This window comes from Oryx dammah, unplaced genomic scaffold, assembly GCF_014754425.2.
Source record: "Oryx dammah isolate SB20612 unplaced genomic scaffold, SCBI_Odam_1.1 HiC_scaffold_22, whole genome shotgun sequence".
In the NCBI taxonomy this organism is placed as follows: domain Eukaryota; kingdom Metazoa; phylum Chordata; class Mammalia; order Artiodactyla; family Bovidae; genus Oryx; species Oryx dammah.
This window is the reverse complement of record NW_024070206.1, coordinates 16358737-16385313: the sequence shown is the minus strand read 5'-3', so window position 1 is coordinate 16385313 and position 26577 is coordinate 16358737. Positions and strand designations below refer to the sequence as shown.

The 26577-nt window shown below is 43.2% G+C and overlaps 1 protein-coding gene across 4 annotated transcripts; it reads left to right on the top strand.

The window, feature by feature from the left end:
* The first annotated feature begins 2783 nt into the window (after window positions 1-2783).
* Window positions 2784-25337, top strand: SLC14A1 (solute carrier family 14 member 1 (Kidd blood group)). 4 transcript variants are annotated; one of them, XM_040264567.1, is made up of 11 exons: window positions 2784-2873; window positions 3526-3589; window positions 5447-5598; window positions 8724-8877; window positions 9460-9649; window positions 10828-10956; window positions 12628-12820; window positions 15869-16016; window positions 16221-16355; window positions 21595-21644; window positions 23294-25337. In XM_040264567.1, exons 3-11 carry the CDS (start codon window positions 5452-5454, stop codon window positions 23465-23467), a joined length of 1320 nt encoding a protein of 439 aa, XP_040120501.1. In that variant the 5' UTR covers window positions 2784-2873; window positions 3526-3589; window positions 5447-5451; the 3' UTR covers window positions 23468-25337. The 4 variants fall into 4 exon arrangements, with proteins under 4 accessions (XP_040120501.1, XP_040120500.1, XP_040120499.1 ...); XM_040264566.1 differs by having other exon boundaries at window positions 5443-5598; XM_040264565.1 differs by having other exon boundaries at window positions 5387-5598.
* Window positions 25338-26577: the final 1240 nt, after the last annotated feature.

Sequence of the window (26577 nt, the reverse complement as noted above, 5' to 3'; positions counted from 1 at the left end):
AAGGGGCTCGGTGAGGAGAGGCCCAGGTGGGACTCGGGAAGGGAAACAACATCAGTGCCCCAACACTCAATAAATGATACCAGGAGGGGCTGAGAAGAAGTCATGAAATTGTGAAATTAGGGCTGTTTGAAAGTACCTGGGGCCTCCCAGGTGGCTCGGTGGTAAAGAACCCACCTGCCAATGCAGGAGACGTGGGTTCGACCCCTGGGTCGTGAAGCACTTCTGGAGAAGGAAATGGCAACCCACTCCAGTATTCCTGTCTAGAAAATTCCATGGACAAAGGAGCCTGATGGGCAACAGTCCATTGGGGTTGTAAAGAGTCAGACAGGACTGAGCAACTGACCACACATGCAGAAGCACCGAGAAACCTTCGTATGCACTTGTTATTGGGTGCCCGGTTATCCCTGTAACATCCAGTGGAGGATTCTCTCCAAAGCCATAGCCACCCGGCAAGACCCTGGCATCTTGGAGGGCTTGCAGTGAGAAAACGTGGCTGCCACCTGCCCACCTCATGGTTCTTGCTGAACAGTTGTCTCCGCGCTCATAACTACACCCTTTCGGGTGTCAGAGCCAAGAAGCGTTTTCTCCTGATTCAGGCTGGGAACAGGGACCCTTTCAGGAATCCTCAAGGATAAACCAACCCAGACTGAGAAGGGCAGATATTGGAATGGTGCCACTTCCATGCATCAGGTACAGAGATTTACAAATGCAGTTGGAAAACTTCATCACAACGTTACAAAAGAGTCAACTTATTCAATTTTACAGTGAGAAATCTGAGGGCCAGGATTGGTGACATACCTCAGGGCACACGGAGACGAAGCCAGGATTCAAACTCAGGTCTGCCTGACTGGGAATCCCACGTGCTTTGTTCTACCTAGTCAGACCATACAACACGGCTGTGTCTTGTAACCAGCTTTTAAGGTGTGCCTTTGCAAGGACCAGGGGAGAGGGCAGGGAGGAAGGGTGGGGAGGAGTTGGTTCCACAAGACTTCAGACTCAGTAAACACCCTCCACCCCTGACCAGCCCACTCAGGCCACTGAGGCAGCAGGCGGCCTAGGTGCCAAGCAGAGGTGGCTTCAGGCTGAGGTCTAGCGATACATGATGCTTGAGTTCATTGAGTTCATTGAGTTAATTAGTGAATTGAAGAAAAGGAACCAATGGGCAGAAGCTGGAAATACTGGATGATGCTAGGGTACAAAGTACGAACCTTGATGTTAAACCTCGGACAAGTGCTTAAATTCTGTGAGCCTGTTTGTGTTAGCAACTCGGTCACGTCCGACCCTTTGTGATGCCATAGACTGTGGCCCACCAGGCTCCCCTGTCCGTGGGATTCTCCAGGCAAGAATACTGGAGTGGGTAAGCCATTCTGTTCTCCAGGGGGCCTTCCCAACCCAGGGTTGAAACCCAGGTCTCTTGCATTGCAGGCAGATTCTGTTTGCTTCTCTGCAAAATGGGAATGATGGCATTAACCTCATAGGACTTTTGTGATGGTTAAATGGCTAACACGGATCCAGTGCTCAGCACACAGAGTGAATGCCCAGCCATTCGTCCAATTCCAATAATTATTGTAACTATCACTATTACTACTATTATCACCGTCAGGGGTTGTAGCCCATTTGCATAAAGAGCTCACAGATACACTAGCGTGATTCCTTTCGCTCCTGTACCAGGCTCTCAGTCTATCCCCTTATGACTCATTTTTCCCCTTCAGCGTAACCCGAGGAATTTTTACCAGGAAGAAAATGTTGGCAGGAGATTTGCCTGAACCTCAAAATTCTGGCCATGAACTTGGGCTTGTAGTGTTTCTCCCAGGCCCCAGATACACACATTGAGCCGCTGGGGACACTAAGAGGGAGGGAATCCCCGGGAAAGCAAGGAGAGCTGTGGTTTGGCTGGTGTCCAGCGGGTGGAGCCAGAGAGTTACTGGCAGCCTCCCTGACAAGGGCTATCAGCTCATCCAGGCAGGCAGGAGGCCCCAGTGACACCTGCACAGCTTTCTGCGGGGTTTTCATTTTTCAAAATTGTGTGCTCCTAGAAGCATACCACAGTTTACGTCACTTCTGTTTGTGATCTCAAAACAGGCCACAAAATTGAAATTTAAGGAAAAAATGAAGAAAGCAATTTTTCACTTGAATTTTAGATATCTCTGCTATAGAATATTTGCCTCCTGACTTTTAAAGGCAGCAGAGTTTGTCCTGGGACTCACCTGGAAAGAGGAACATTCCAGGCCAACATTTATATTTTTGTTTCCCTCTTCACTGGGGAAAAGGGCAGGTTGGTTTCCAGAAAACACTTTGTGGACCCGGGTTCTCCCCACACTCACCCCACACCCCACAGAACTTTCCTGGATTCCTACACCTGAGCAGAAACCATGTCAAGTCTAAGAGAACATTCATTCCACCTGGGAGCTACTTAACTCCAAAGTCTGCAGCACAACAACCTGTCTCTATGTTTTCAGTTGAAGTGACACTCTGTTGATTCTTTTCAGTTACATGTCTTCCCCAGAACATCCCAGGGTGAGGGTAGGCTCCAGGGGAAACTGCAAGGGGAAGATAACCATGAGCTCGAGCAGGATTGTTGCTGGACAAAGACCTGGGAAGCCCCAGAAACGATGGCAAAGTTGCTGGCACCAAGTCAAGAACAGAGACAGACAGACAGAAGGTACAGGACAGGGGGCCCGCTCCTCGGCAGTGCTTTGGACCTGTGCCTGGAGTGGGAGGAGACAGCCAGATGCACAGATATGCAGAGTGGGTCCTGAGTATAAAAGCTTTGGGTCCCTCCCCCAGCACCCTCCTCCTAAGCACCTCCCTTTTAATAGAGCCCAGCAGGGCTTTATCAGCCAGTGCCTTCTGCCCGGGAAGCCAGCTGCTGTGTGAGTACTTCCCTGTGTCTGTTCATTTGCAACTGTTCATGGTGGGAGGGCTGTCTCCTTAGACCTCTCTAATTTTTCTCTTTTTAATGGAGATATATGTTTCAGATGATTGGAACTGAGTAAAAGCACAAAATTAGAATTCTGGTAGACTAGCAAACCATTTACCCAAATCACAGGCTTCTTCCTGGATGCTTGAGAGCTGTCTTGGTTCATAGTTTCTGCAGCAGGGCAGACCAGCACCAGAGCTCCGCGTGCAAGAGGGTTTCAGCGAGGAGTCCACTGGAGGTGCTAAAGGACTCTGAGCTCACCGACGGTGCATAGAAGTTTGAGGCTGTGTTCTTGAAAGAAGTAAAATTGGAGATCTATCAATACGACTCAAAAAAAAAAAAAAAAGTGGGGATTGGGAATGGCCCTTTCCAAGTACAGTTTTCCAGATCACCCTGCATGTACCTTGATGCTGGAGGGAGGACCCTGAAATACCCTTTGGGAGAACGAGTCACACTGCAAGCACAAATTTGGCAACTTCTTTTCAGCTCCACTTTCTGTTGTGGAATTCAGACCTCAAGGCTTCAAAGGGAGTGTGTTCCAAGGAGAGAGTGTCTTAAGCAGGAGACAAGATACCTGACAGCATTTTCTCTGTTTCTCATTACAGTTTTAGAGAAGGCTGAGCACTTCCCACAGCTTAGATTCAAAAACTGCCTAACATAACAAGTTCTGTAAGTATCACATAAATGTCAGTGCTGAAGTCTCCTAATGATGATAGAGCATGAATGTCTATATGCTTTCTTCCATATCTATGTCCAAAACTTTGCATTATTTTTAAAAGTGATACTTGAGTCATAGAAGTTAAAGACTCTCCGAGCTCTCTAATTATACAAGTTTCTAATATATGCTGACGATAGAATGAGTTGTATTTCCTATAAGAAATGTTGTTTAACTGAAATCTTGGTATTTCAGAATGATGAGTCCTGCTTTGTGGCACCAAGTGATCTGGGCTATGAAAAGTGCTTTCTGACTTCTATTGTAAGCTTACTAGGTGTAGCTTCTAGAATATTCTCGGGATGTTAACTTCAACACACACAGGCCTTGTTGTGGATGTCTGTGATACAAGCGAGTGAGGCTTACCTTGGGGCATGGTGAGATGTTGGTTTATCAGAAGAGTCACTGCTTCTGGCAAGGACACGGGGTGAAACAACCTTTGCTGTGGTTCAACACCCCCCCTCCCCAGGGTTATATCAGGGAGGCCATGAAGACAGGCTGTGTCCACTATGTTACTGAGCCCTAACACCACCTTGGGGACATCAGTGTGTATGGTTCCAGCCTGGAAGACAAAGAGCCACCAGGGCTTACCTGTTCCATAAGGCTGATCTGCTGAGTGAACATGGATGGCCCAAATTTTAGACTCCAGTTTTTTCCTCTATAAAATGAAGGCTTGAACTAAATGCTCTCCCAACGTCTTCTCTCTCTTGGCTCTTAGAAAATATTGATGTTGAGCTCAAGGATGTCATTCTCCGAGACACGAGTGACTTTGGTGGTGGGGAAATGTGACAGTCCTGCCTGTCTCTTTTCCTTTCATTCTTTCTTTTTGTTTTTTAAACTAAATATGGGAACCCTATTGTTGGGTCTCTTAATGTTGCTCTTTGTCAAACAAAAATATGCATAATGCAACCCACCTGTTTGGTGTTAGCCAGATTGTTTAACCATGGATAAACATACACACACACACACAGCTTTTTCCAAAGGCATGTCAGTAAAGTTTTCCACAATTATGGATTTTTCTGAAACACTCTAGCAGAGTGTTAAGTTTTCAGATTTCAAACCAAGCCAATGGAAGAAAGTGATTAAAGAGGAAGAAAAAAATAAATACCAAACATATGACTTTTCTGGAACTTCTAAAGGAAGAATGCTATCCTTGGATATAATGGAAGTTTTTTTTTTTTTTTTAAGGGAAACAAAAAGTTGCCACACCTGTTGAATGTAACTATGAATTGTTTATTATTAACAAGGTGATTCCGATTTTTACCAATTCTTATTCAGATAGAAGAAAAATAATGCCATTTAGAAGTCCCTTAGACTGGGCTTTTGCTGTGCAAGTGTGGCCAGCATCTTATTACAGAAAATAGAGCCCATACCAGGGCTTCTTCTCACGTTTGTAAAGATCAAGGCTGAAGGAAATCGTGGCTCCATCCTCAGAGACGAAGCCCTAAGAGTTCACCTGAAATGTTTCAGAGCCTGAAGCACACCACTCCCTCTGGAACAGGCTTCAGACCTGTCAGCTTCCAGCCAGTGGAGAAACACAGCAGCTCAAGATCCCTACGTGGGTCGCTGTGCGGGATGGCTTGCCAGTTTTTTCTTCTGTTTTAAGCGAAGTAAAAGGAACATTCGGTGTCTGCAGTCAGCTCATCGTCTCTGCTGATGGAGCTCTAGCTGATGGAGAAGTCTGCCTTCTTTGTTGAGGTCTCCTCTCCCCAGGAATCCCCTAAAAGAGCTTTACCCTGCATTTCACATCACAGGCAGGGCACGATTTCTGCTGATTCACGTATTTTTGCCCTTTGTCGTGTATGGAAAGAAAGGAAGGATGAGTGGACGGTCTTTGATTGGCGCTGCTGGTGATGCCTATCCTGGTCCTCTTTGGAGAGGCCCTTTTGGAAAAAAAGCTGGTGAGGCAGCACACAGAGGCTTCCCCTGGCTAAACTTGGCCCTGATCCAGGGGCCGGCAGAACAGGTATGCTACCTTTGTACAGCTTCTGAATGTGTGATTCTGCTGTCTTTTCTGAACCGAGCCTGGGAAGTGGGGTCCTCATGGTCTGCTGAGCGGTGCAGCTTGGGCTGAGCCTGATGCACAGGGGTCTTGGTCCAGAAACTCACACGACACTCGTCTTGGTTTAGATGTTGGACCTTTGTGCTGCAGAGTTTTGACAACCATGGAAAAGCTAGGAAAAAAGTATTCTGGGGATTTTTATTTATCTTGCTGCTATTTTATAGAGTTCATTCCTTATATTTTCTTGTCCTGTCTTTTCAGGTGAAATTTAATGACCTACTTAGATTCGAGAAGTTTGAACTTAGTTCCTGCTTCATCACCTTGTATTGCCTACCCAGTTAGGATATGTAGACTTTTAAAGTTCCCTAAAGAACTACAAAGAGTGTAGCATGATTAAATCCTGGGGTGAACCACAACTGTTAAGCTACTGGTTTCTCACGACCAGTTCTCATGCCTGAGTTCTGGAACGAGTAATCAGGGTTCCCAGAGTTCTATAGTGTTCAGTCCAGAATAAATGATTCTCAGGGGAATCAACTCATGAGAAGATCTATCCCTCTATTAGCCCTACCACCCACCCCAGTATATGGATACTAGAAAGACAAAGCACAGCAAGTCTTCTGTATGCTGGGCCGAAGATTCAGATCAATGGTTCAATCTTTATCCAACTTTGGGTGGCTGGGCAGGGAACTCTGGCCAGTCAGGTTCTCAATCGTGTCTGGCCAGTTAGAATATCAGGTTTCATATCTGTATCTCCAAAATCTCTGGGGTGATGATGTATTAAAAACCCTCTAAAATAAATAAATAAATGCTGGGAATTTTGAGAACACGAATTTGTCCACCCTGGGATAACCCATGGACCTAGTTGCTTCCGTACTTAATGGAGAATGCCCACTTTAATGTTTTCATCCAGTGCTACCTCTGTAGAGCTGGATCTACCCAGTTACAGAAACTCAAGGCAGTTTCTTGTCATTGCCTGGACTGGAGCCTAATGCCTCTCATAGGATGTGTGACTTTGAGAATGGGGTCACGATAGCCAAGGAAAGGGCTTACCAAGCAATATCTTCAGTTACGATGTTTAAAGAGAGATAAATGAAAATAAATGATAGCTATCAGTTAGATTATGAAATAAAACCCACATTTTTCATAATTTCTTAATAATTCAAAAGGTTTTCATTGTTTAACTTCGGGCCAGCTGAGCTCCACATAGACTTAGTTTTGGTTCCTGTTCTCCTGCAGTTTTAAGTTTAAGAATCTCTCAATGCAAAGGTTCATTGGAAGTCTCACAAATGCTGGTTTCTATCACTATTTTGCCAAACCAAAATGACTTTAGTCTAGAATGCATTGCATAAACAGCTTCTACTTTGTGGAATTGCTAGCCATTTTTTAAAAGCAGAATGGTTATTTGGCAGCGAAATAATACAATTGAGGTACAATTGTGACTCAATAAAAAATGAGTTACATGGATTTTTATACTGGGATTAATAGAAGCCAAAACTGAAATCAGAATTGCAAAAAATAAAAACTTTAAAAGTCATAACTTTTATTACCTGTTAATTGGGCTTTAATAGCTTTTTGTTGGGTATGGTAAATGGAAGAACAGTGAGACCAAAAATAGGCATGAGAAACCCTTATTCACAGCCTGGTTGCAGGGAGAAGACGAGTTGGTTTAACTGCAAGGGTTTTGGGTATTTCCTTGGTCATGTTTTACGTGCCTGTGGCTTCAGCATTCCACACTTGTGCCTCCTGGGGTCTGATGGTTTTGGTGTTCCCCTACTGCACACTGGCCTGGCTATGCTCTTTTCTTTCCTTGCAAACTCAAAGTGGTTTTGCCATGGTCTTTCTCCCTTTGCCTACCTCTGGGATGACATCATTGGTACTCTTCTATATCTACCATCAGCACCATGAAACCTTCAGTTTTGTCTACAGGGTACAATATTCTGATGATGCTGATGCTTTGTTATTGCACACTCAACATGAGAAGTGAAGAGTCTTGTAGTGAGCACAAGCCGTGGTCATACTGCTAGTATTTCCCTGAGGCATGCTTACTATAAGTATGCACTGTACACTCTTACAGTGTACAATTCTTAAGTTGTAATTCTTTGGTTTTCAACAACTAACCCACTTCCACTTTTTCCATTTTCTACGTCTTTGTGGAAGATTATTTTGCCAGTCTTTTTTTTTTTCTAGTTTAGATTTAGTAAATTATATTTTTTAATGATATAGCCCAAATTCTCGATAGTTTAGTGAATATACTAAATATATAATGTATATAAATGTATAGTGCCGTATTTATGTTGATTTGCACATTTCATTTATTTAATGATTTTGCTCATTTAAACACTTAAACACTTAAGTGTTATTTAAACACTTAAATAACAAATTTAAAAAATAAAGAATATATGAAGCAGCTGCCTGATGTGAGGACATAGTCAGGACATAATCTCTGATTTGGAGAGTGAATATTTCTGTGGCGGGGAAGGGCGCAGTTCTTAGGCTATATCAACACACACAGTCTTGTAAACACTTCTTCTCTTTCAAACTTTTAAAACAAATCCTGTTTTTGTAAAATAAAAATTGAAACTAAAATGGCTGCTTGTCTTAGAAAGTAGCTGGTTGGTCTGCATTAGCAAGCATCATTTTGTGACCTGACATCTGGCTCCTTTCATTGGAGCAAAAAGCTTGAGTACTTGATTGTAGCTATTTCTGTATCATTTTCTGACTCATTATGTTGAAATTAACTATTTTTCATTTTTTCCCACTAGACTGAGCTCTTTGAGTGTTAGGATATAGGTGCTCAATAAATATTCATTGAGCTAGAAACTGAACCTTATGAAATTAAAGACCAGAACCTTCTCATGGTGACATTAAAAACAGTGATGACAAAAGTAGTCTGGGGCTTGGGTTTTGATAATAATCTTCCTGACAATATTTCAAGAGGAAAATGGTGCTTTCTTAGTTCCGTGGGATTGTCATGGTCCAAATGAAGTGCCTTCATACTCATCCTGTGTGGCTGCTGTGGTCAGGCCCCATACTGGCCAGTCCAAAGGGTTCTACATTAAGATGTTCATGAGCTCCATTCTTTCCTCAAGGAGCCAGAAGAGACATCCATGGATGACAACCCCACTGCAGTTAAACTGGACCAGGGTGGAAATCAGGCTCCACAAGGTCGAGGCAGAAGACACCTCCCCAAGGCACTTGGCTATATCACTGGTGACATGAAAGAATTTGCCAACTGGCTTAAAGGTATCTACGCCACCTTGGAGAAGTGGCATTGGGGGAAATGGTTTGCTGGTTCTTCTACTCAAATCTTTAGTTATACTCCCCTATCCTCTATCATTTTTCTTTCCATTTTTTAAAACTTTTTATCTTCTAACCTGAGAACTTCTTCCATTTTTTTTTCTTTTTAATGGAGGCAGTGGTCCCGTTGATGTCAGAGGAAGACATCTAGTTCCACCTTATAATTTTGGTACTTAAAAACTGAAATTTTGCTCTTGGTAATTCATTCCTTTGGCTTAAGGGTATAAACCTATAAGCACACTAAACAAGTCCTTTCAATGCTTTCTGGAACTGGAGTTCTAGTATGGACATTGTGGACTGAGCAGAAAGAGGATCTGGGTGTCACTAAAGCGGATCTGGATGCTTTCAGGGATCTGGGGGTCACTAAAGGGGAAAGAGTTCAGAGAAAAAGTTTCAAGGAATATCCAAAGTTAGCCTTACCTTGTTCAGAGGGGATTTTGCTCAGGGTAGGCTTGGGAAGGAGACTCGGGAAGGATAGCCCCATTTGCCCCACCGTTTCCTTAGCTCTGCCCATCTCATCTCTTCCAGACAAACCCCAGGCTCTCCAGTTTGTTGACTGGGTTCTTCGGGGGATATCCCAAGTGGTGTTTGTCAGCAACCCCATCAGTGGCATCCTGATTCTGGTGGGACTCCTGGTCCAGAATCCCTGGTATGCTCTCAATGGCTGTGTGGGAACAGTGGTCTCCACCCTGACGGCCCTGTTACTCAATCAGGACAGGTAGGCATGTCCCTCCAAGCCTCTGCTTCTTGCTTGAGAACACAGGAGCCAACCAGTGACTCTGGGCAATAGTGATAAAGCCCCACCCTCCCTGGAGAATCAACCTTTATTCCACAGAATGCTGTATATTTGCCTTTAGTCATCAGTCAGGAAATCATTTATAGCCTCTTATTCATAGTACCCGAATAAGCAGCCAGATCCTTTTGGCAATACATGGGACCAGAACTAAGCTATAAGTAATTCTTATAAATAGTAACTAAGCTATAAGACCCTACAGTCCAAAGGGAGTCTACTTTAATGATTGATCAATTATTTATCATCAGCAATTTTATTTGGGCAAAAAAAATGCATATGAATTCAAGAAAAGTTTTAGTGGCTTAATTCCACTAATCCCATTATATCTTAGTTCCATGCTTAGTTTAGCAAATTCATTCCTCCTGGACAGTGAAAAGGTTAGTTCATCTTCCAGAGAGATAAATTTTAGTCCCCAGTTATGAAAAGGTACCATTTTGGCCAGGAGTAGAAAGTTAATCCACAGGACAACATTTGGAAGTGAACTTAAATGCTGGGAAGAAAGGGACCCAAGAAAAAAATAAGGTGCTAAAGATGCATATGGTTGAATGGAATAATTTGCCAAGTAAAAGGGGTTGTTTTTCTTTGTAATAATTTGGAAATGTATATCTGGAAACAATAAAGTGGAAGAAGATGAAAATATATTCTAAGTTGGAAGACTTGTGTTGACAAAATCAAAGACTCTGTGGAACTGAATTTACATTTCAAGAATCTTACACTTCTCAGAAAGGAAATCAGACTTAGGGAAGAGTTTCAAATAAAAGCTCTATTCAAGTCAGAGACCCTAATGATTCAAAATAAATAATAAATTTTGGAAGGAAAGGCTAAAAGGAAACAGGCTATGTTGGCTTCCTGGTTTCCTTTTCTCCGCTCCTTAGCTATGTTGCCTCTGTAGGCATTCTATATGCACATTCGTATTTTACCCACGTATATTTTACTGTTGCATGCTTTTATTAGTATTTGGTTTCTAGAGACTTTGCAATAAAACCCTAAATATAATCTCTTTTTCAAATGTAAATATTACCTGGAAGTTACAAGTGATATTCATGGGCACGTTCAGCCAACATCCACCCGGGAGTTGTCCAAGCTGTGCCTCTTGCCCACAGGTCCACCATTACAGCAGGGCTCCAGGGCTACAACGCTACCCTGGTGGGGATCCTTATGGCGATCTATTCAGACAAGGGAAATTATTTCTGGTGGCTGTTATTCCCTGTATCTGCTATGTCCATGACTTGGTAAGTTGTACCTGGTTTTCAAAATGGCTTTTTGAAAAAAAAAATGTATAAGGGGCAGGAGGGGGTGGGGGGAGTTATTACTTAGTGAGCACAGGGTTTCTGTTTGGTAAGATGAGAAATAGTCAATGAACGGATGGTGGTGATGGCTGTATAACAGTGTGAACATACTTCATACCACTAAACTGAACGCCTTAAAATGGTTTAAGCGGTAAACTTTATGTTATATATAAGGCAATTTCTAGAAAACTATCTTTTTTATTTAGATTCAGGATATATCTATTGGAAACAGGAAGCATTCAAACATACTGATGCCTGTGGCTTCCCCTCACACCTCATCGCCCCCTCTCCTACAGCAACATTCTGATGTAATCGGTTTGGGGAGTTTCCAGGACACTGGGAGTTTTGAAGGCTCCTGGGGGATTCTAAAGTACAACCAAAGTTGAGGACCACTCCCCACCATCAGGAGTCCTCAAACAGGCACACTATCAGGACCACCTACAGGGCCAGTTAAAACATGGACTACTGCTCCCTCCCTGAGGCGTCCTGATTCAGTCCATCTGCGTGGGGCCTGAGAATCTGCATCTCAACAAGTTCCCATCTGGTGCTGATGTGGCTGATCCGGGGACCACACTCAGAACCACCGTCCCTACATAACCCCCCTTACCCACCTGCCCCTGTCTCCCTCAAAACAATTCTTTACTAAATTAAATTCCTTTTTTAACCCCAAGTCTTTCAAACTAGTTTCTATATTGACACTGTCTTAAATCATTTTTTAAAGCAAGCATTTCCTTCTTACTATGATATATTCAAAATATAAAATGCTAGCATCCACACACACGAGATGTGTGGCTATATAGACATGGCCAACCGTGGACAGTGTGCCCACCCTGGCTGCAGCCACAGATGTGTGCAGGAGAACCAGCTGGCACAGCCAGCCTCCTCGGGAGAAACTTCCCACCTGTTCTGAAGACCAGGCTCAAGGACCGGAGGTGTCACTGCACAGGGTCACCCATTCCCCCTCCCCCGAGTTCAGGAAACCTGAACACTTTGAAGTTAGAACCTTCAAAGCGATGGCTCCTTGATTGGGTCCACAAGTGAGGGAACAAAAAGGGTCCAGAGACCATCTAATCCAATATCCCAATTTGCAGGCAAGGAAGCTGAGGTACCTCCTTGCCCAAGGTCACACAGTTCAACTGCTCAAGGATTTAAACCTCTGCCCTCCTGAGTTTACAGTCTTTTTCCTCGAGTACTAAGTTGAAGACTGAGGCTGCCTCTGGTAGGGAGGGAAGGGTGTGTGGTCAAGTAGTTTATACAGGGGCTTTAACTGCTTAGACAATATTTTTTTCATCTGTCTTAAATACTTCAAAACTATTTTTAAACCTAGATTTATAACTCATTGTGAGCAACCTCAGAGCATAATTTTCCACAAGCGAAATAAGCTGAGAGTTGACTTTTTACTTGACATAAGAATTATTCAATGACAGGATTTATTCCAGGTGTGTTTGGGTTTGAGTTTTTTTGTTTTTTTTTTTCCTTGTCAAAAGTTTGCCAACACACTTTAGGGACATATCTGCTAATGAAAAAAAAGCCCTTCTATAGTATAGATATTCAGTTTATCAATGTGGCTTGTCACATGCATATTCTTCCATTCTATTCTGTTGTTGTCTTTAGCCCAATTTTCTCAAGTGCATTGAACTCCGTGTTGAGCAAATGGGACCTCCCTGTCTTCACTCTGCCCTTCAATATGGCCTTGTCAATGTACCTTTCTGCCACGGGACACTACAATCCATTTTTCCCAAGCACTTTGGTCACACCCGTCACCTCAGTTCCCAACGTCACCTGGCCTGACCTCAGTGCCCTGCAGGTAAGATACACTGTCTTCTTATGTCCCCTCCCCACCTCCCCTGGGCTGTGGAAGACACTTCCTGGTTAACTGTTGGTGGACATCAGGCCTATACAGAGACTCAGCTCTGGAGTAGCCTTGCACTTTCTCTTGCCATCTAAGAGCTTATTTGTTCTACTCCAAATCTTTGGGTTCTAAGGGATTTTTTTTTAAGACTATGTGATCAAAACTAACTTTTCCTCCTTTTTTCCTAACACCTGCAGCGCTAACTCCAGAGTATAGCTCCACTGGAATCCTGACACTTTGTTCCAAATTTTGCCCTTATTTTGGAGGGGTGGGTGTCTGATGGGGGCCAGCCCTTGAAGCAGGGGCTGGCAGCCTGGGGTTCTGTCCTCCCTGACCTACCTTCCCCAATCAAAAGAACTGGTTGCTCACTGTCAGATCCCATCACAGAACCTCTCTATTTTGCTTCTTCTTATGGTGGATCTCCTAAAATATGTAAAGTAATTCAGATTTCTTGAGTTTTAGGGGCATCAGAATCATTGTTTTTTAAATATTAATACAAGTTCCATCTCAGACTCCCTAAATCATAATCATTGGGGTGGAGTCTAGGGATCTGTTTTAACAAGTTCCTCAAATAGTGATGTGGGCCAGAGTTTGAGAACCACTCTCCTAGGATATATGCTGTGTTCAGTTCAGTTCAGTTCAGTTCAGTCGCTCAGTCGTGTCCGACTCTTTGCGACCCCATGAATCGCAGCACGCCAGGCCTCCCTGTCCATCACCAACTCCCGGAGTTCACTCAGACTCACGTCCATTGAGTCAGTGATGCCATCCAGCCATCTTATCCTCTGTCGTTCCCTTCTCCTGCCCCCAATCCCTCCCAGCATCAGAGTCTTTTCCAATGAGTCAACTCTTCGCATGAGGTGGCAAAAGTACTGGAGCTTCAGCTTTAGCATCATTCCTTCCAAAGAAATCCCGGGGCTGATCTCCTTCAGAATGGACTGGTTGGATCTCCTTGCAGTCCAAGGGACTCTCAAGAGTCTTCTCCAACACCACAGTTCAAAAGCATCAATTCTTCAGCGCTCAACTTTGTTCACAGTCCAACTCTCACATCCATACATGACTACTGGAAAAACCATAGCCTTGACTAGTCGGACCTTTGTTGGCAAAGTAATGTCTCTGCTTTTGAATATGCTATCTAGGTTGGTCATAACTTTTCTTCCAAGGAGTAAGCATCTTTTAATTTCATGGCTGCAGTCACCATCTGCAGTGATTTTGGAGCCCAAAAAAATAAAGTCTGACACTGTTTCCACTGTTTCCCCATCTATTTGCCATGAAATGATGGGACCAGATGCCATGATCTCCATTTTCTGAATGTTGAGCTTTAAGCCAACTTTTTCACTCTCCTCTTTCACTTTCAACAGGCTTTTTAGTTCCTCTTCACTTTCTGCCATAAGGGTGGTATCATCTGTATATCTGAGGTGATTGACATTTCTCCCAGCAATCTTGATTCCAGCTTGTGCTTCTTCCAGCCCAGTGTTTCTCATGATGTACTCTGCATAGAAGTTAAATAAGCAGGGTGACAATATACAGCCTTGATGGACTCCTTTTCCTATTTGGAACCAGTCTGTTGTTCCACGTCCAGTTCTAACTGTTGCTTCCTGACCTGCATACAAATTTCTCAAGAGGCAGGACATGTGGTCTGGTATTCCCATTTCTTTCATAATTTTCCACAGTTTATTGTGATCCACACAGTCAAAGGCTTTGGCTGTGTATCTCACTATAAATACGTACAGGGATAGCACTATTTTTTAAAAGCCTGGTTGGACCAAATCAAATTCCAGCTCTTTGTATTTGTGTTTATTTAATAAATTTGTCTAAGTTTTCTCAAGTATTAAAAAATAAATAAAACACTTGAAATCAGAAGAAGACCAACCTTAACATTTTTTAGTGTCAAGAGACTGTCTTTCCTGCTATCAGGTTATTAAACCCTTTGCTGTCCTCTTTGCTGGGCAGTCAAAGCATGAGGAGTTCAAATAGCCTTTTCTTTAGCTTTTGTACAGAAAATGAATGGCAATATTTGGCAATAATTCAGAATGAAAATAAAAAATTTATCAGGATTTCCCATGAAAAAAATAGCATTAGTTGAGTTATCTAAAACTGCCCAATACAGAAGCTATTAACCCTACATAGCTATTTTAATTTAAACTATTTGTTAGCTTGAATCAAATCTTGTGCCTTCTTCCTAAGAACTCCCATTCTGTGAACACATTATCTGAGTTCAGAACTCAGCCAGAAAGCTATAATTAGGACATTTAAATATATTTTCTTGCTCTAACGACTAACAGTTGTTGATAACTGGAACAAGCTATCTTGGTTTAAATTAATACATGCTCTCTAAAAAAAAAAAGATACATAAATTAAAAGAATTTTCATTAATTTTAAGATAAAATTATAAATAAATTTAAAAAATAAAACATTCAATTTAATTAATGAATGTTCTCACTAGCAACAGAAATGTAAATATGGTCCTGATTCATGAACCTGCCAGTAATTGCTTCTGAGCTGTTGATAAGATAATCTGACTTTGGGTCTCTGACTGTAGCACTAACAGCTGAGTTGCAAGGGAGTAATAATACTTCTATTGACCATAGAGATGCATTGATGTATTGGCCTCAGAACTGATGGAGAGTTGAGAATAGAAGTGTAAGAGGTGGTCCCTACTATCCTCGCTGGGAGGTGTGGCTGATCCACATAGTGGGGAGCAGGACGCCACACGGGGAGCTTATCAGCAACCAAAACCAGGTGTCACTGTGGGCCACAGAGCCAGTGAGCAAAGGGATCTGGAGAAGGAGGGCCCAGCGTGCAGCAGGGAGGGCTGGTGGATCTCTGGGGAAAAAGCAACTGAGACTTTTCTGTAGAGCAAGAGAGAATTATAAATGTTAGTAACTCAGATCTTGAAAGATAAGATATGCTAAATCCAAAATGACATTGCACTGTGTTTGTGGGTGTCCTATAGGTTTCTGTCCAGTCGTTTTAATGGCCGTGTTTTCTAAATCGTTTCTGCAGTTGCTGAAGTCCCTGCCTGTGGGTGTGGGTCAGATATATGGCTGCGATAATCCGTGGACAGGAGGCATCTTCCTAGGCGCCATCCTCCTCTCCTCCCCACTCATGTGCCTGCACGCTGCGATTGGGTCCTTGCTGGGGATAATAGCAGGTGAGTGTCAGACTTGCTTCCAGATACTGAGCACTGCCTCCGCCCCGCTACTGTCTCAGGTATCTTCTACATTCCAGACCTTTCTTGAAGGTCTGCTTCCAAGGGACCAATGGGAGTTCTCAGATGCCTTCCCCACCCCCAGGCTCCTTCCAGAACACCCTGTCTTTAGTGCAAAGCTCTGACCCCTCCTTTCTTCCCTAACAGGACTCAGTCTTTCAGCTCCATTTGAGAACATCTACGCTGGACTCTGGGGTTTCAACAGCTCTCTAGCTTGCATTGCAATTGGAGGAACGTTCATGGCACTCACCTGGCAAACCCACCTCCTGGCTCTTGCCTGTGGTGAGTATTCCCTGAACTTGGGGAAAGTTGCTCGTGACTATGGTATCAAAATCCAGGACAAACAATAAGAAAGGACTGTGTGAGGAACTAGAGCTGGAGTTCTAGTTTGAGCCCCTGACACCTGCTAAGTGTGTGAGCAACGGGCCTCCCCTCTCAGGGAGGACCCGGGTCTGCTCTGCCTACCTCATTGCTCATGTTGAAGACTGGAGAGCCTGCTGGGTCATATTAACCATTTTACAATATGTATTTGGTGGGGGATACAAACAACTTGTCCTGTGTTCTTCATACTAATTATTTGACCCAAGAAACTGAAAGGAAACAAGCTAAATATAGTCAGTTCTCCTGGTAAGTCTGGTGGTATTAATGGGCCCTTAGGTATCACATTAATATGGATGTTCTCAAACTGGAGCAAACATCAGAATCTCTTGGAAGCCTTGTTAAAACCCAGATTTCTGGGGCCCAGACCCAGTCCTGGACTCATTGTCTGTTAGAGCTGGCTGGGGAGGCAGGGGAAGAGCTTGCATTTTCAACAGGGTACCAGGTGGTGCTGATGCTGTTCCTCTGGGGACCACATTTTGAGACCTGTAATATTAATCCTTTCTGAGCTCCAGGCCAGACTCAGCCTGTCAGAGCTAGAAGGGTTCTGGCGGGCTCCACAGCATCCTTCTTGTTTTACTGTTGGAGTTCTAAGAGCAGAGAAAGTGATGCACTAAAAGGCATCCATTAGGGGTAGATGTAAACCCGGAGTCCATACTTGCTAACAACTTCCAGAGTTACTCCCACTATACTACTCTCCCTTCCGTCAGTACCATTCAAGCCCTTAGGTAAAAACAGACCTCAAATGCTTCAGATCTGAAAAGCTAACACATTTCCCAGGCCATTGCAAGGGTTGGCTTATTCACCCATAGCTTCCAGCATCCCTAATTCAACACAAGTTAAAAGTATGTAAGATAATATGCTAGAATGAAAGGAATGATCCTTCCTGGGGGACAAAGAGATGGTAGGATATTGGAACAGGCAAGAATTTCTGTAATCTCATGGAAATATTTGCCAAGATTCAGTTTATCACCAAACTAATCAATCATTAGTTGGACGATTTATCACCATGAATGATGATTTATCACCATTAATCCAATAATGGCTGGATTCATCACCATTAATCAATCCAGCCATTATTAACATGGTGGGCCACATGTCAGGCAAGATTTGGAGTGAGTTCTTGCATTGGGCAGGATGTGGGATAGGACCAAGGATTTCTAAGGCTTTATTCAATTTTGATTATCTGATGCTGTAGCAAGATTAACAGAACTCAGATGCTCTGGAGTTGCCATTCACATGTTATTTTGTCAATTTCTTTATAGTTACATAACTGTTTCACCTACTAGCCATGTCAAAACCTTTTGCTCACTTGCTTACAAGCTTAGGGCAAAGGAGAAAAGTAGAGACAGATTATGTGGCCTCCTGAGCTCACCTGGGGTAAACTCTTTTATTCTGAGATGGGTCTGAGGTTTCAAACCATTCTTTCAGGTGCAAACCATTATTTTTTCTCTATTGGTAGTAGTAGAAAATATGTACTAAGCATTCATAGTACAATCCAGACAGTACTAGGAGGAGCTAGGGGTTCAGAAGCTTTAGATCCTAGCTGGCTCCTGTGTACAGAAAGCAGAAGCCAGGCAAGTAAGAGAGAGAAGCCCGTGGGGACCACATGATGCAGAACCAAGAGACTCACAGGCCAGGAGTCCCTGGGGAAAACTACAATTCAGAATCATCCAAAAGCACCTCCTAGAAAGCATGGCTTTTCTGTAAGTCCTAAAAAGTAAGAGGAGGAATTCCAGTTGTTGCAAAGCATGGTCTGGGCCAGTGTACGGACAGCCTGAGCACATCCTTAAAGATCAAGCAAAAACTGTCTTGGTCACAGAAGTTGCTGGTAAGGTCTGCTGCTGCTGCTGCTAAGTCACTTCAGTCATGTCCGACTCTGTGCGACCCCATAGATGGCAGCCCACCAGGCTCCCCCGTCCCTGGGATTCTCCAGGAGTGGGAGAATCCCACTGGAGTGGGTTGCCATTTTCTTCTCCAATGCATGAAAGTGAAAAGTGGAAGTGAAGTCGCTCAGTCGCCAACCCTCAGCGACCCCATGGACCGCAGCCTTCCAGACTCCTCCATCCATGGGATTTTCCAGGCAAGAGTACTGGAGTGGGGTGCCATTGCCTTCTCCGCTGATAAGGTCTATGAAGGTCTTTTCACAGATCATGGAAAAGAAGAAGACAAAGATGTTTACAAATGTGTTTCCCAAAGCTGAGATATTGTCGTTATTTTCTCTCTGTAATTTTATAGTAGTACAGGACTGTTGTACAAAACAAACAAAAATTCAATCAATACAGAAGAGTATAAAGCAGGTGAAAATACTTCATCCTACTCCCTAGATAGAAATTTCCTGCCTCTTTCTTATAAGGACCTCATGATTACGTTGGATCTACTTGGCTAAGGATAATCCCCTATCTCAAAATCTTTAACTTAATCATAGCCGCAAAGTCCCTTTTGCCATGTAAGGTAACATATCACAAGTTCTGGGGATCGGGGCGTAGACATCTTTGAGGGCCTTTATTTTATCTATTATACCTACCTTCCTTTGGATAGATCCAGATTTTCTTTATTAGTACAGTGGTTAAGTCAGTATAGAATTAGTTAAGAGCCCAGACACTGGTACCAAAATCCTAGCTCCTCTTATTTTCAGTAGATGCCAAATGCACCCCACAGAGGCCATATGAACTTGCCATGCCGCTGACAGTGTGTGGGAGTGCTGTTCCATCCCCAGGGGGCACAATCATCAGTCTTTTTTTATCTTTGGACATAAACTTTTGAGACAGACCTCCAGTCCCTCTTGTAAAGCAGATCTCACAGAAAAATACACAGCAAGTTTCTGCCTGCCCATATCACCAAACAAAAGATCAAGCTTTCAGCCAAGGTAAATAAATAAAGACATTTATTATAGAGCTCCTCTTTTATTAACTTCTGTGGCTTTATCAGGAAGCAGACATGGGAGTCTCTAATAGAAGCCTGGTATATCTGCCTTTCCTGTGCCCCTAAGCCAGAAATTGCACAGCCAGAGAACTCCTCAATTTTGTTATTTTATCCCTGCAAACTGTAAACACACTTTGGATCTCTTCTTACAGGTTGTGTTATCATAGTAGGACTTTCATATGGAGGTCTGTGGGGAGGGATGTTGTCAATGAAGAACTGGGATTCAGTCTTCCCTTCCACTGAGGGAAGCAGAGGGCCTTTTCTCTCCCTCAGCTACTCAGCACACTGTTAGGGGCATCACCTCTAAACCATGATGTCCAGAGCTTCACCGCTACTGTAAGGCTTTCCCAGCCCAACTCAGCTCATCTTAATGATGGGCAACAACAATTACCTAGTCTGATACTCTTACTATAGAAAGAAAAGCAACATGGAATTGAAAGAGCATATCAGTATGAGACTTGAGCACCAAAAGGGTGCTAATAGATATTAAGCTACTGTGCTCCTAAGAGAGAAACGCAGTAAGGACTCATGTGCTCAGGGGAGTGTCATAAAAGAGCCGGTGCTCAGCAGAGCAGGGACAGGGTGTCTCCATACTTAGCCAATGGCTAGTGAATATTTCTTGAATGAATGAATGAACTAAATGGGGAAGGTGGGGATGAAATTATCTAAGCCAAGCAGAGAAAATCTTCCAACCCTTTCTGCTCAGAGCAGTACTTCCTTCCTATGATGACAGAGATGAGTTTAAAGCTGCTGCTTGTGAAAATACACAATTTCATTTAAGAGTCATCTTTGGCCACCTCATGCAAGGAGTTGACTCATTGGAAAAGACTCTGATGCTGGGAGGGATTGGGGGCAGGAGGAGAAGGGGACGACCGAGGATGAGATGGCTGGATGGCATCACTGACTTGATGGACATGAGTCTGAGTGAACTCCGGGAGTTGGTGATGGACAGGGAGGCCTGGCGTGCTGCGATTCATGGGGTCGCAAAGAGTCGGACACGACTGAGTGACTGAATTGAACTGAACTGAACTGAACTCCCTGTAAAGAACCTCTTCCAGCTGCCTTTTTACAGACAATGAAACTAGATTCCTAGTTCAGTGACTTGTTGTCCAACAAACAAAATGGCAGAGCTGGGATTTGAAGCCCAGAACTTTTCCAAAGATGAGCCTTTCCTGTTAGCATGAGACAATTCATGTGTGAAAGAACTAGGTATAATATTGAACAAAAAATATCAGGATAAAAAAATAAAATATCAATGAAAGGATGGAAATCTATAGTAAAGTAAAAGACCATAGAGTCTCTCCCACTACCCCACCCAACTCCCCAAAGTAGCAGATGTGTTTCTTGATGGACATGAGGACCATATGGTTAGTGTTGGTGGCCCAGTTGGCCATATGGACATTAGAAGAAGGTCATTCTTCAGGTGGTCTCTGTGAACCCTACGGGCTTCCCTGAGTCTCCTTGGGCCCAAGAATTGAGAGTTAGCTAGCTGAGCTCTTTGTTCTGTTATTTTACATTGAAGGTCATACATATCTTCAAACTACCTACTCTCAAAAATTCATGCTCAAAGTAAATAAAAACACAGGATGTTAACTCATTGACATGTATGCCGACCTTAATGGTTTTAGGGAAAATGTTAATACAAAGAGGAATCCTAGGTCTGTGTTCCGTTTCTGCTGATTTCTGAGTTACTATCTCCTTCTATATACATATCCCTTTTTTTTTTTTAAACTGTGATTTCTAACCATTGATCTGAGAATCTCAGATGCTGTGAGATTGTATGTTACCTCAAGGAACATTCATAAGTTTCATTTTAATTATGCTTGGGTAAAATAATGGGGAAATGTATTTACTGTGGAAGGCCTTTTCCTTAAGTATTATATTAGCAATAACAGCAAAAAAATAGTACCACAGAAAAGCTACCTTTCTTGAGTACTTACTGTGTGCTAAGCCCAAGCATTACCCTCTTTCACACTCATGTCAACTCTTGAGAGCGAGATTTCCATTACCCCCTTGTACAGGTGAGGAAATGGGGGCTTTGAGTGGAGGCTCCAAGTTCCTAAGGAGTAGAACCTGGATGCAAACCCAGAGCTGCTGACTCTAAGCTCAGACTTGTAACCAGGGTGCTAGGCTCACTGTGAAATGCACAAGTTTACATTCCAGGGGTTTATATTGAAAGGAATCCAAGTGCTCTTTCTTTCCCTTTTTTTCCTCCTAGCCTTGTTCACTGCCTACCTGGGAGCCAGCATGTCACACGTGATGGCTGTGGTAAGTTTGCTCTAATCTCACTTTCTCATCAGCATGATTGGCCAGTTTTCAATGATACAGAAACCCTCCTGAAGTCCACCTCAATGGCGTCCCAGGGCAGGATGCTAGACAGAATCACTGTAGTCCACCTTCTGGACCCACCTGTCTTCATTTACCCTCCAGCATCACAGTAAACCTTAGCCCAAACTATAATCACCAGGCTTGCTAAAAATATCAGATTGTTTGTCTCAAAGAAGTGAAACTTGGTGTGTATATTATCAAGTCCATACTTTAACTCTGAGTGTCAAGAAGTTGACTTTAGAATATCTTTTACTTAAACAGAAACCTGGGACTATGTAGAGGTTGAGAAATCAGAAAAGGAAGGAAAAGGATAGTTGGCTAAAGATCCAGATTTCTTTTTAATTAAGCCAAGACTTTTTCATACCCTTAGTCTTTAAAAAAAAAAAAAAAATGCCCAGTCGGTCATCAGTAAGACTTTTTCAGACCCCTGTCCTAGAGTATTTCATAAGCAAAATCATCGCCTATTAAGTGCCTCTGGCCATTTCTCCTTCCTTTTCAGTAGTGTCCAGCCCTTTGACTTTCTCCTTCCCCTCCCCTGAGGAGCCCAGTACCCCCGGCTGCTCTGGGCCCACCCACCTCAGTTCTCTTCCTCACCCACCACTGCAGGTGATACCAGGCCAGTTCCTGCTAACTCCGTCCATACAGACACGGTCATGGCTGCCAGTGGGGCAGGACCACATCTAGTCCTCTTCACAGCAACACAGAGGGCAGCTGACCTGGGTGGGTCCTTCTGGAGACACAGTTATCTTTATGGTGGAATGTCAAAGCCCTGTTACAGGCATGATGGGATGCCTTAGAGCTTGGGGGGCCCTTCACACCCCAATAAAGGTTCACAGACCTTGGCCTGTGAGCCAGAATTGGGCAGGCTACAGAACAGAATCAGCTAGGGAGATTGTGAAAAATCCCGATCCTCGGGCCCTGTACCTTGGCATTTCTGGTAGAGTAGATCTTATATGATGCTTGGTTATCTGTGTCTCTTTTAAACTCTTCCAGATGATTCTGACGTGTAGTCGAGTTTGGGTACCATCACACCCGGGTTGGGGGTGTGGAGTCTACAGGGCCAAACTTAATCAAGTACATGGTGTATGCTCAGAATTGCTTGAGTTGTCATGGACGCACAGAAAGAGGAGCTATCCTCAAGGAGTCTAGAGTCTGTTTGAGAGATGAAACAAAAAAAAAGTAAAGCAAATAGAGTTCAAGACCTAGTCTGGGCAGAGGCCAAGGGGAGAGAGAGCTGAACTCATCAAAGACAGCCTCATGGACGTGATGAGTGGTTGGGAGCTATTGGTGGTTGCTAAGTATCATCTCTAGAGGCTGAGGGTCATCTTTGCACATCTGCTGTAGGAAGTCTGACTGTGTAAGAGGGAGGGCAGGGCATGCGTCATCCCTAAGGAGTGCATGCTGACATTTCAGGAGCCGAATGTCCTGAGATCTTAAACTCAGTCTCCACGGGGACAAGCAGAGCCCAGAGTCGTGCCTCCGGAGAGTTATCTCCTGAGCTGCACGACAGTGGTGCAAAGCCTGTGCTTTGGGCAAGTTAGCTTTCCAACAGGATCTTAAAGAAACGTGTGGCTTGTCTCTTTCTCCAGGTCGGATTGCCATCTTGTACCTGGCCCTTCTGCTTAGCCACCCTACTGTTCCTCCTGCTGACCACAAAAAACCCCAACATCTACAAGATGCCCATCAGTAAAGTCACTTATCCTGAAGAAAACCGCATCTTCTACCTACAATCCAGGAAAAGGACGGTTCAAGGCCCTTTGTGAACGCAACCCCCGTCCACAGCCATTTCTGACGAGCTGCCCCAGTTGACTTCCAGAGCTTCAAAACTGTTGTTTTTACTAGTAACAAATTTCATACCTAACCATCAGTGACCTGTTCTTATGCTCACTTTGTATCTCCTTCAGACTCCGGAACATCCCTAAACAAGTGACAAGACACACCAAGGTGATGTCCTCTGGCTGTGGTATTTTAAACCCTAGTGGGACATTGGCGCTAAGACTGTACTATATTTATAGAGTCAGAATGTTCCAACAGAAAGAGGAAGACCAAAGCTAATTATTGATATTTATTGATATTCTTGGTGTTTGATTGTACATGATGTTAACAGTATTAATTAAAAATTTATCTCTATAAAACAAATCTCTTACAATCTCTATAAGCCTTAAGTGAATGGAATTCACAGTCACAAAATCAAAGTCAGCCTAGAATTCGCAGATAAGCCATTGGGCATATTTAAAATCAATGCAAGTTACTCATTATAGCTGTGGTCAACATCACAGAGCCCATCACAGAGCCCATCACTGAGCTCCTTCCCTAGTTCCTCAACAGAACGGCCTTCATGCTGTCCCCTGTGTGTGACATTCTCTTACAGGAGGCGGTGGGTTTGTTTCAGGCTAGCAGAGCTACAGGAGGGAGAATGGGATCCCGTCCGTCAAAATTATTCTGTATTGTCACTTTTCTTGGTTATTGCAAAGGATTTTTTTAGGTAGCTTATTATCTTTTTATTGTGAGAATGGATTTGTTTTCAGTGAGGTAAAATAACAGAAGTTCCTGGCTTTATCAGTTCCTAGATATTAAAGAAGTTAAATTTTTCTAAAATATTCAGCATAGCTATTTTCACTTTAGTCCCTAAATTGATTCTGTAAAGGCCACAAAAACAGGGGATCAAATATCAAATCATCAACATCCAAGGGCCCTTTAAAGCCACATTTTCAGTTCATCTAAGGTTGTCATGTATTACAAAGACCAAAAGTTACTGTCAGATAGCTTCTGAGTGCTTAGAAGTTGCTTAATTCTTACTTTTAAAAAAAATCACTATTTTCTAAACACTTACAATATTCTCACTCAAAAACCAATGGTATTTGAACCACCAAAAAGAAATATGGATAAAGAAGTCTCCAGTTTTGCTTCGTTTGTGTAAGCTATCAGTCCTGTAACGATTCTATAACCGAACATGCTGAATACAGCAGTGGGAAGCTTCAGAATTTTAGAGGATTGGAAAGTGAAATTGGAATCCTAAAGGTTTTTTCTTCTTTGAGTTTGAAGTAGTCAGTGCAAATTATAGGAAGAGAAGGGAAGTAAACCCACAATTATTTTAGGGAAAAGTTCACCTCTTCATTTTCTCAGGAAAACACTGTTTCAATTTTAAAAACCCTGTGACCTTTTGAAACCATGACTTTGCAACTGTCATAGAGTCATGTATATTTCTGTGAAAAAAAAAACAAATTTTCAGTGTTTGAAAAATCTCTTTTGTTAGGGAATTTGAGAAATAAGAGTTCAGAGGGGACGGACAAAAAAGCAAGCCTAGACCAAAGATCACCAGCCCTGGAGACCCTGGGTGTGGCTAAGTGAACCAGAGCCTCTTCGTGTTTCCAAGTCCATGTTCACACGGAAGCCCTTGCGGGCTGACTTTCTTCCCATGCCCTCACACAGACTTGCAAACAGGAACAGTTTCAAACCTTGTAAGTTGTCTAAATAGTATTCATTTTCTCAAGCTATTTTTGTTACTAAGTATTTTCCTAATAATTTTAGCAAATATTTTATTGATTTTCTTAGGGGGCATTTGTATTCTTTTCTATTGCCTGTATAATAAATTTCTACATAAGAATATGAATAAATTATACTCACAGCTCAGTTTTGTGTAAATTTTGTTTCAGTCATATGTCTTTCATAGCTTTTGTATATATTAACAATCATGTGCATAGGTATGTATGTATTAATACTAGAATCCTTCTTCCATTCTTTATACTTCATAATAGCACCAGATGCAGAGTTGAGAAAATCATGTTCAATTTCTGATTTATGAGCTCTTCTCCCTCAATATCCCCTCAACTACCCATTGGTCTCCTTACTCAAGAATTAGAATACATTCTTGAGAACAGTCACAGATGTTCAGGGCATGCTCTTAACACTTTGAGAAGAAGATCCTGGGAGCCGACAGGCCCTGGGCACCCATCAGGACAGACCATGGGCCATGACCTGCCTCAGGGGTCAGTGTTCCAGGATAAACTACTGTTCAGAATGTGTTATCCTCTGAGGATAAACGCCAGTGCTTGTCTCTGCCTCCTTTCACCCAAGCTTAGCATGTGTGAAAGAAAACAGGGTAAAAGTGGAAATTCAGTCCAACCAGTTTCAAACGTTGCCCAAAGAGGAAACAAAAAGAGGCTACAGTGGGCTGGTCCCTTGAAGTGCCCTCTGTCAAAACAAAACCACTCCCACATTTGGTTTCAAGATAGTAAATCTACAAGAGTGATCTGCCCCCTTTGGCATGAGGTAGAAAACAAAGAGGTCACTTCCCAGGTGGCTCAGTGGTGAAGAATTTGCCTGCCAGTGCAGGAGATGTGGGAGACGAGGGTTCAATCCCCGGGTTGGGAAGATCCCCTGAAGGAGGAAATGGCACCCCACTCCAGTACTATTACCTAGAAAATCCCACGGACAGAGGAGCCTGGTGGGCTACAGACCATGGGGTTGCAAAGAGTCAGACACCACTGAGCAACTGAGTGCTCTTTTGCTAAAGACTCCAGACACTATATTCCTTTAGCAGCTACAGGTCCCAATCTTTTTGTTACCCAGACCCCTGATAACTGTGGAATACACTGAGATGGAAGGTTAAGTTCCAGGAGATCAGGAATTTCCAAGGGGGGCCTCTTACAAAGAAGCTTGCAAGAATATTTTTGAGGTTGCTAAGTATTAATATCCCCTGGAAAAGGAAATGGCAGCCCACTGCTGTATTCTTGCCTGGAGAATCCCCATGGACAGAGGAGCCTGGTGGGTTATAGTCCCTGGGGTCACAAAGAGTAAGACACGACTGAGCAACAAAGCACAAGTATTAATACAGAATGAGGTTTTATATATGTGAATGTTGTCAGCCTCC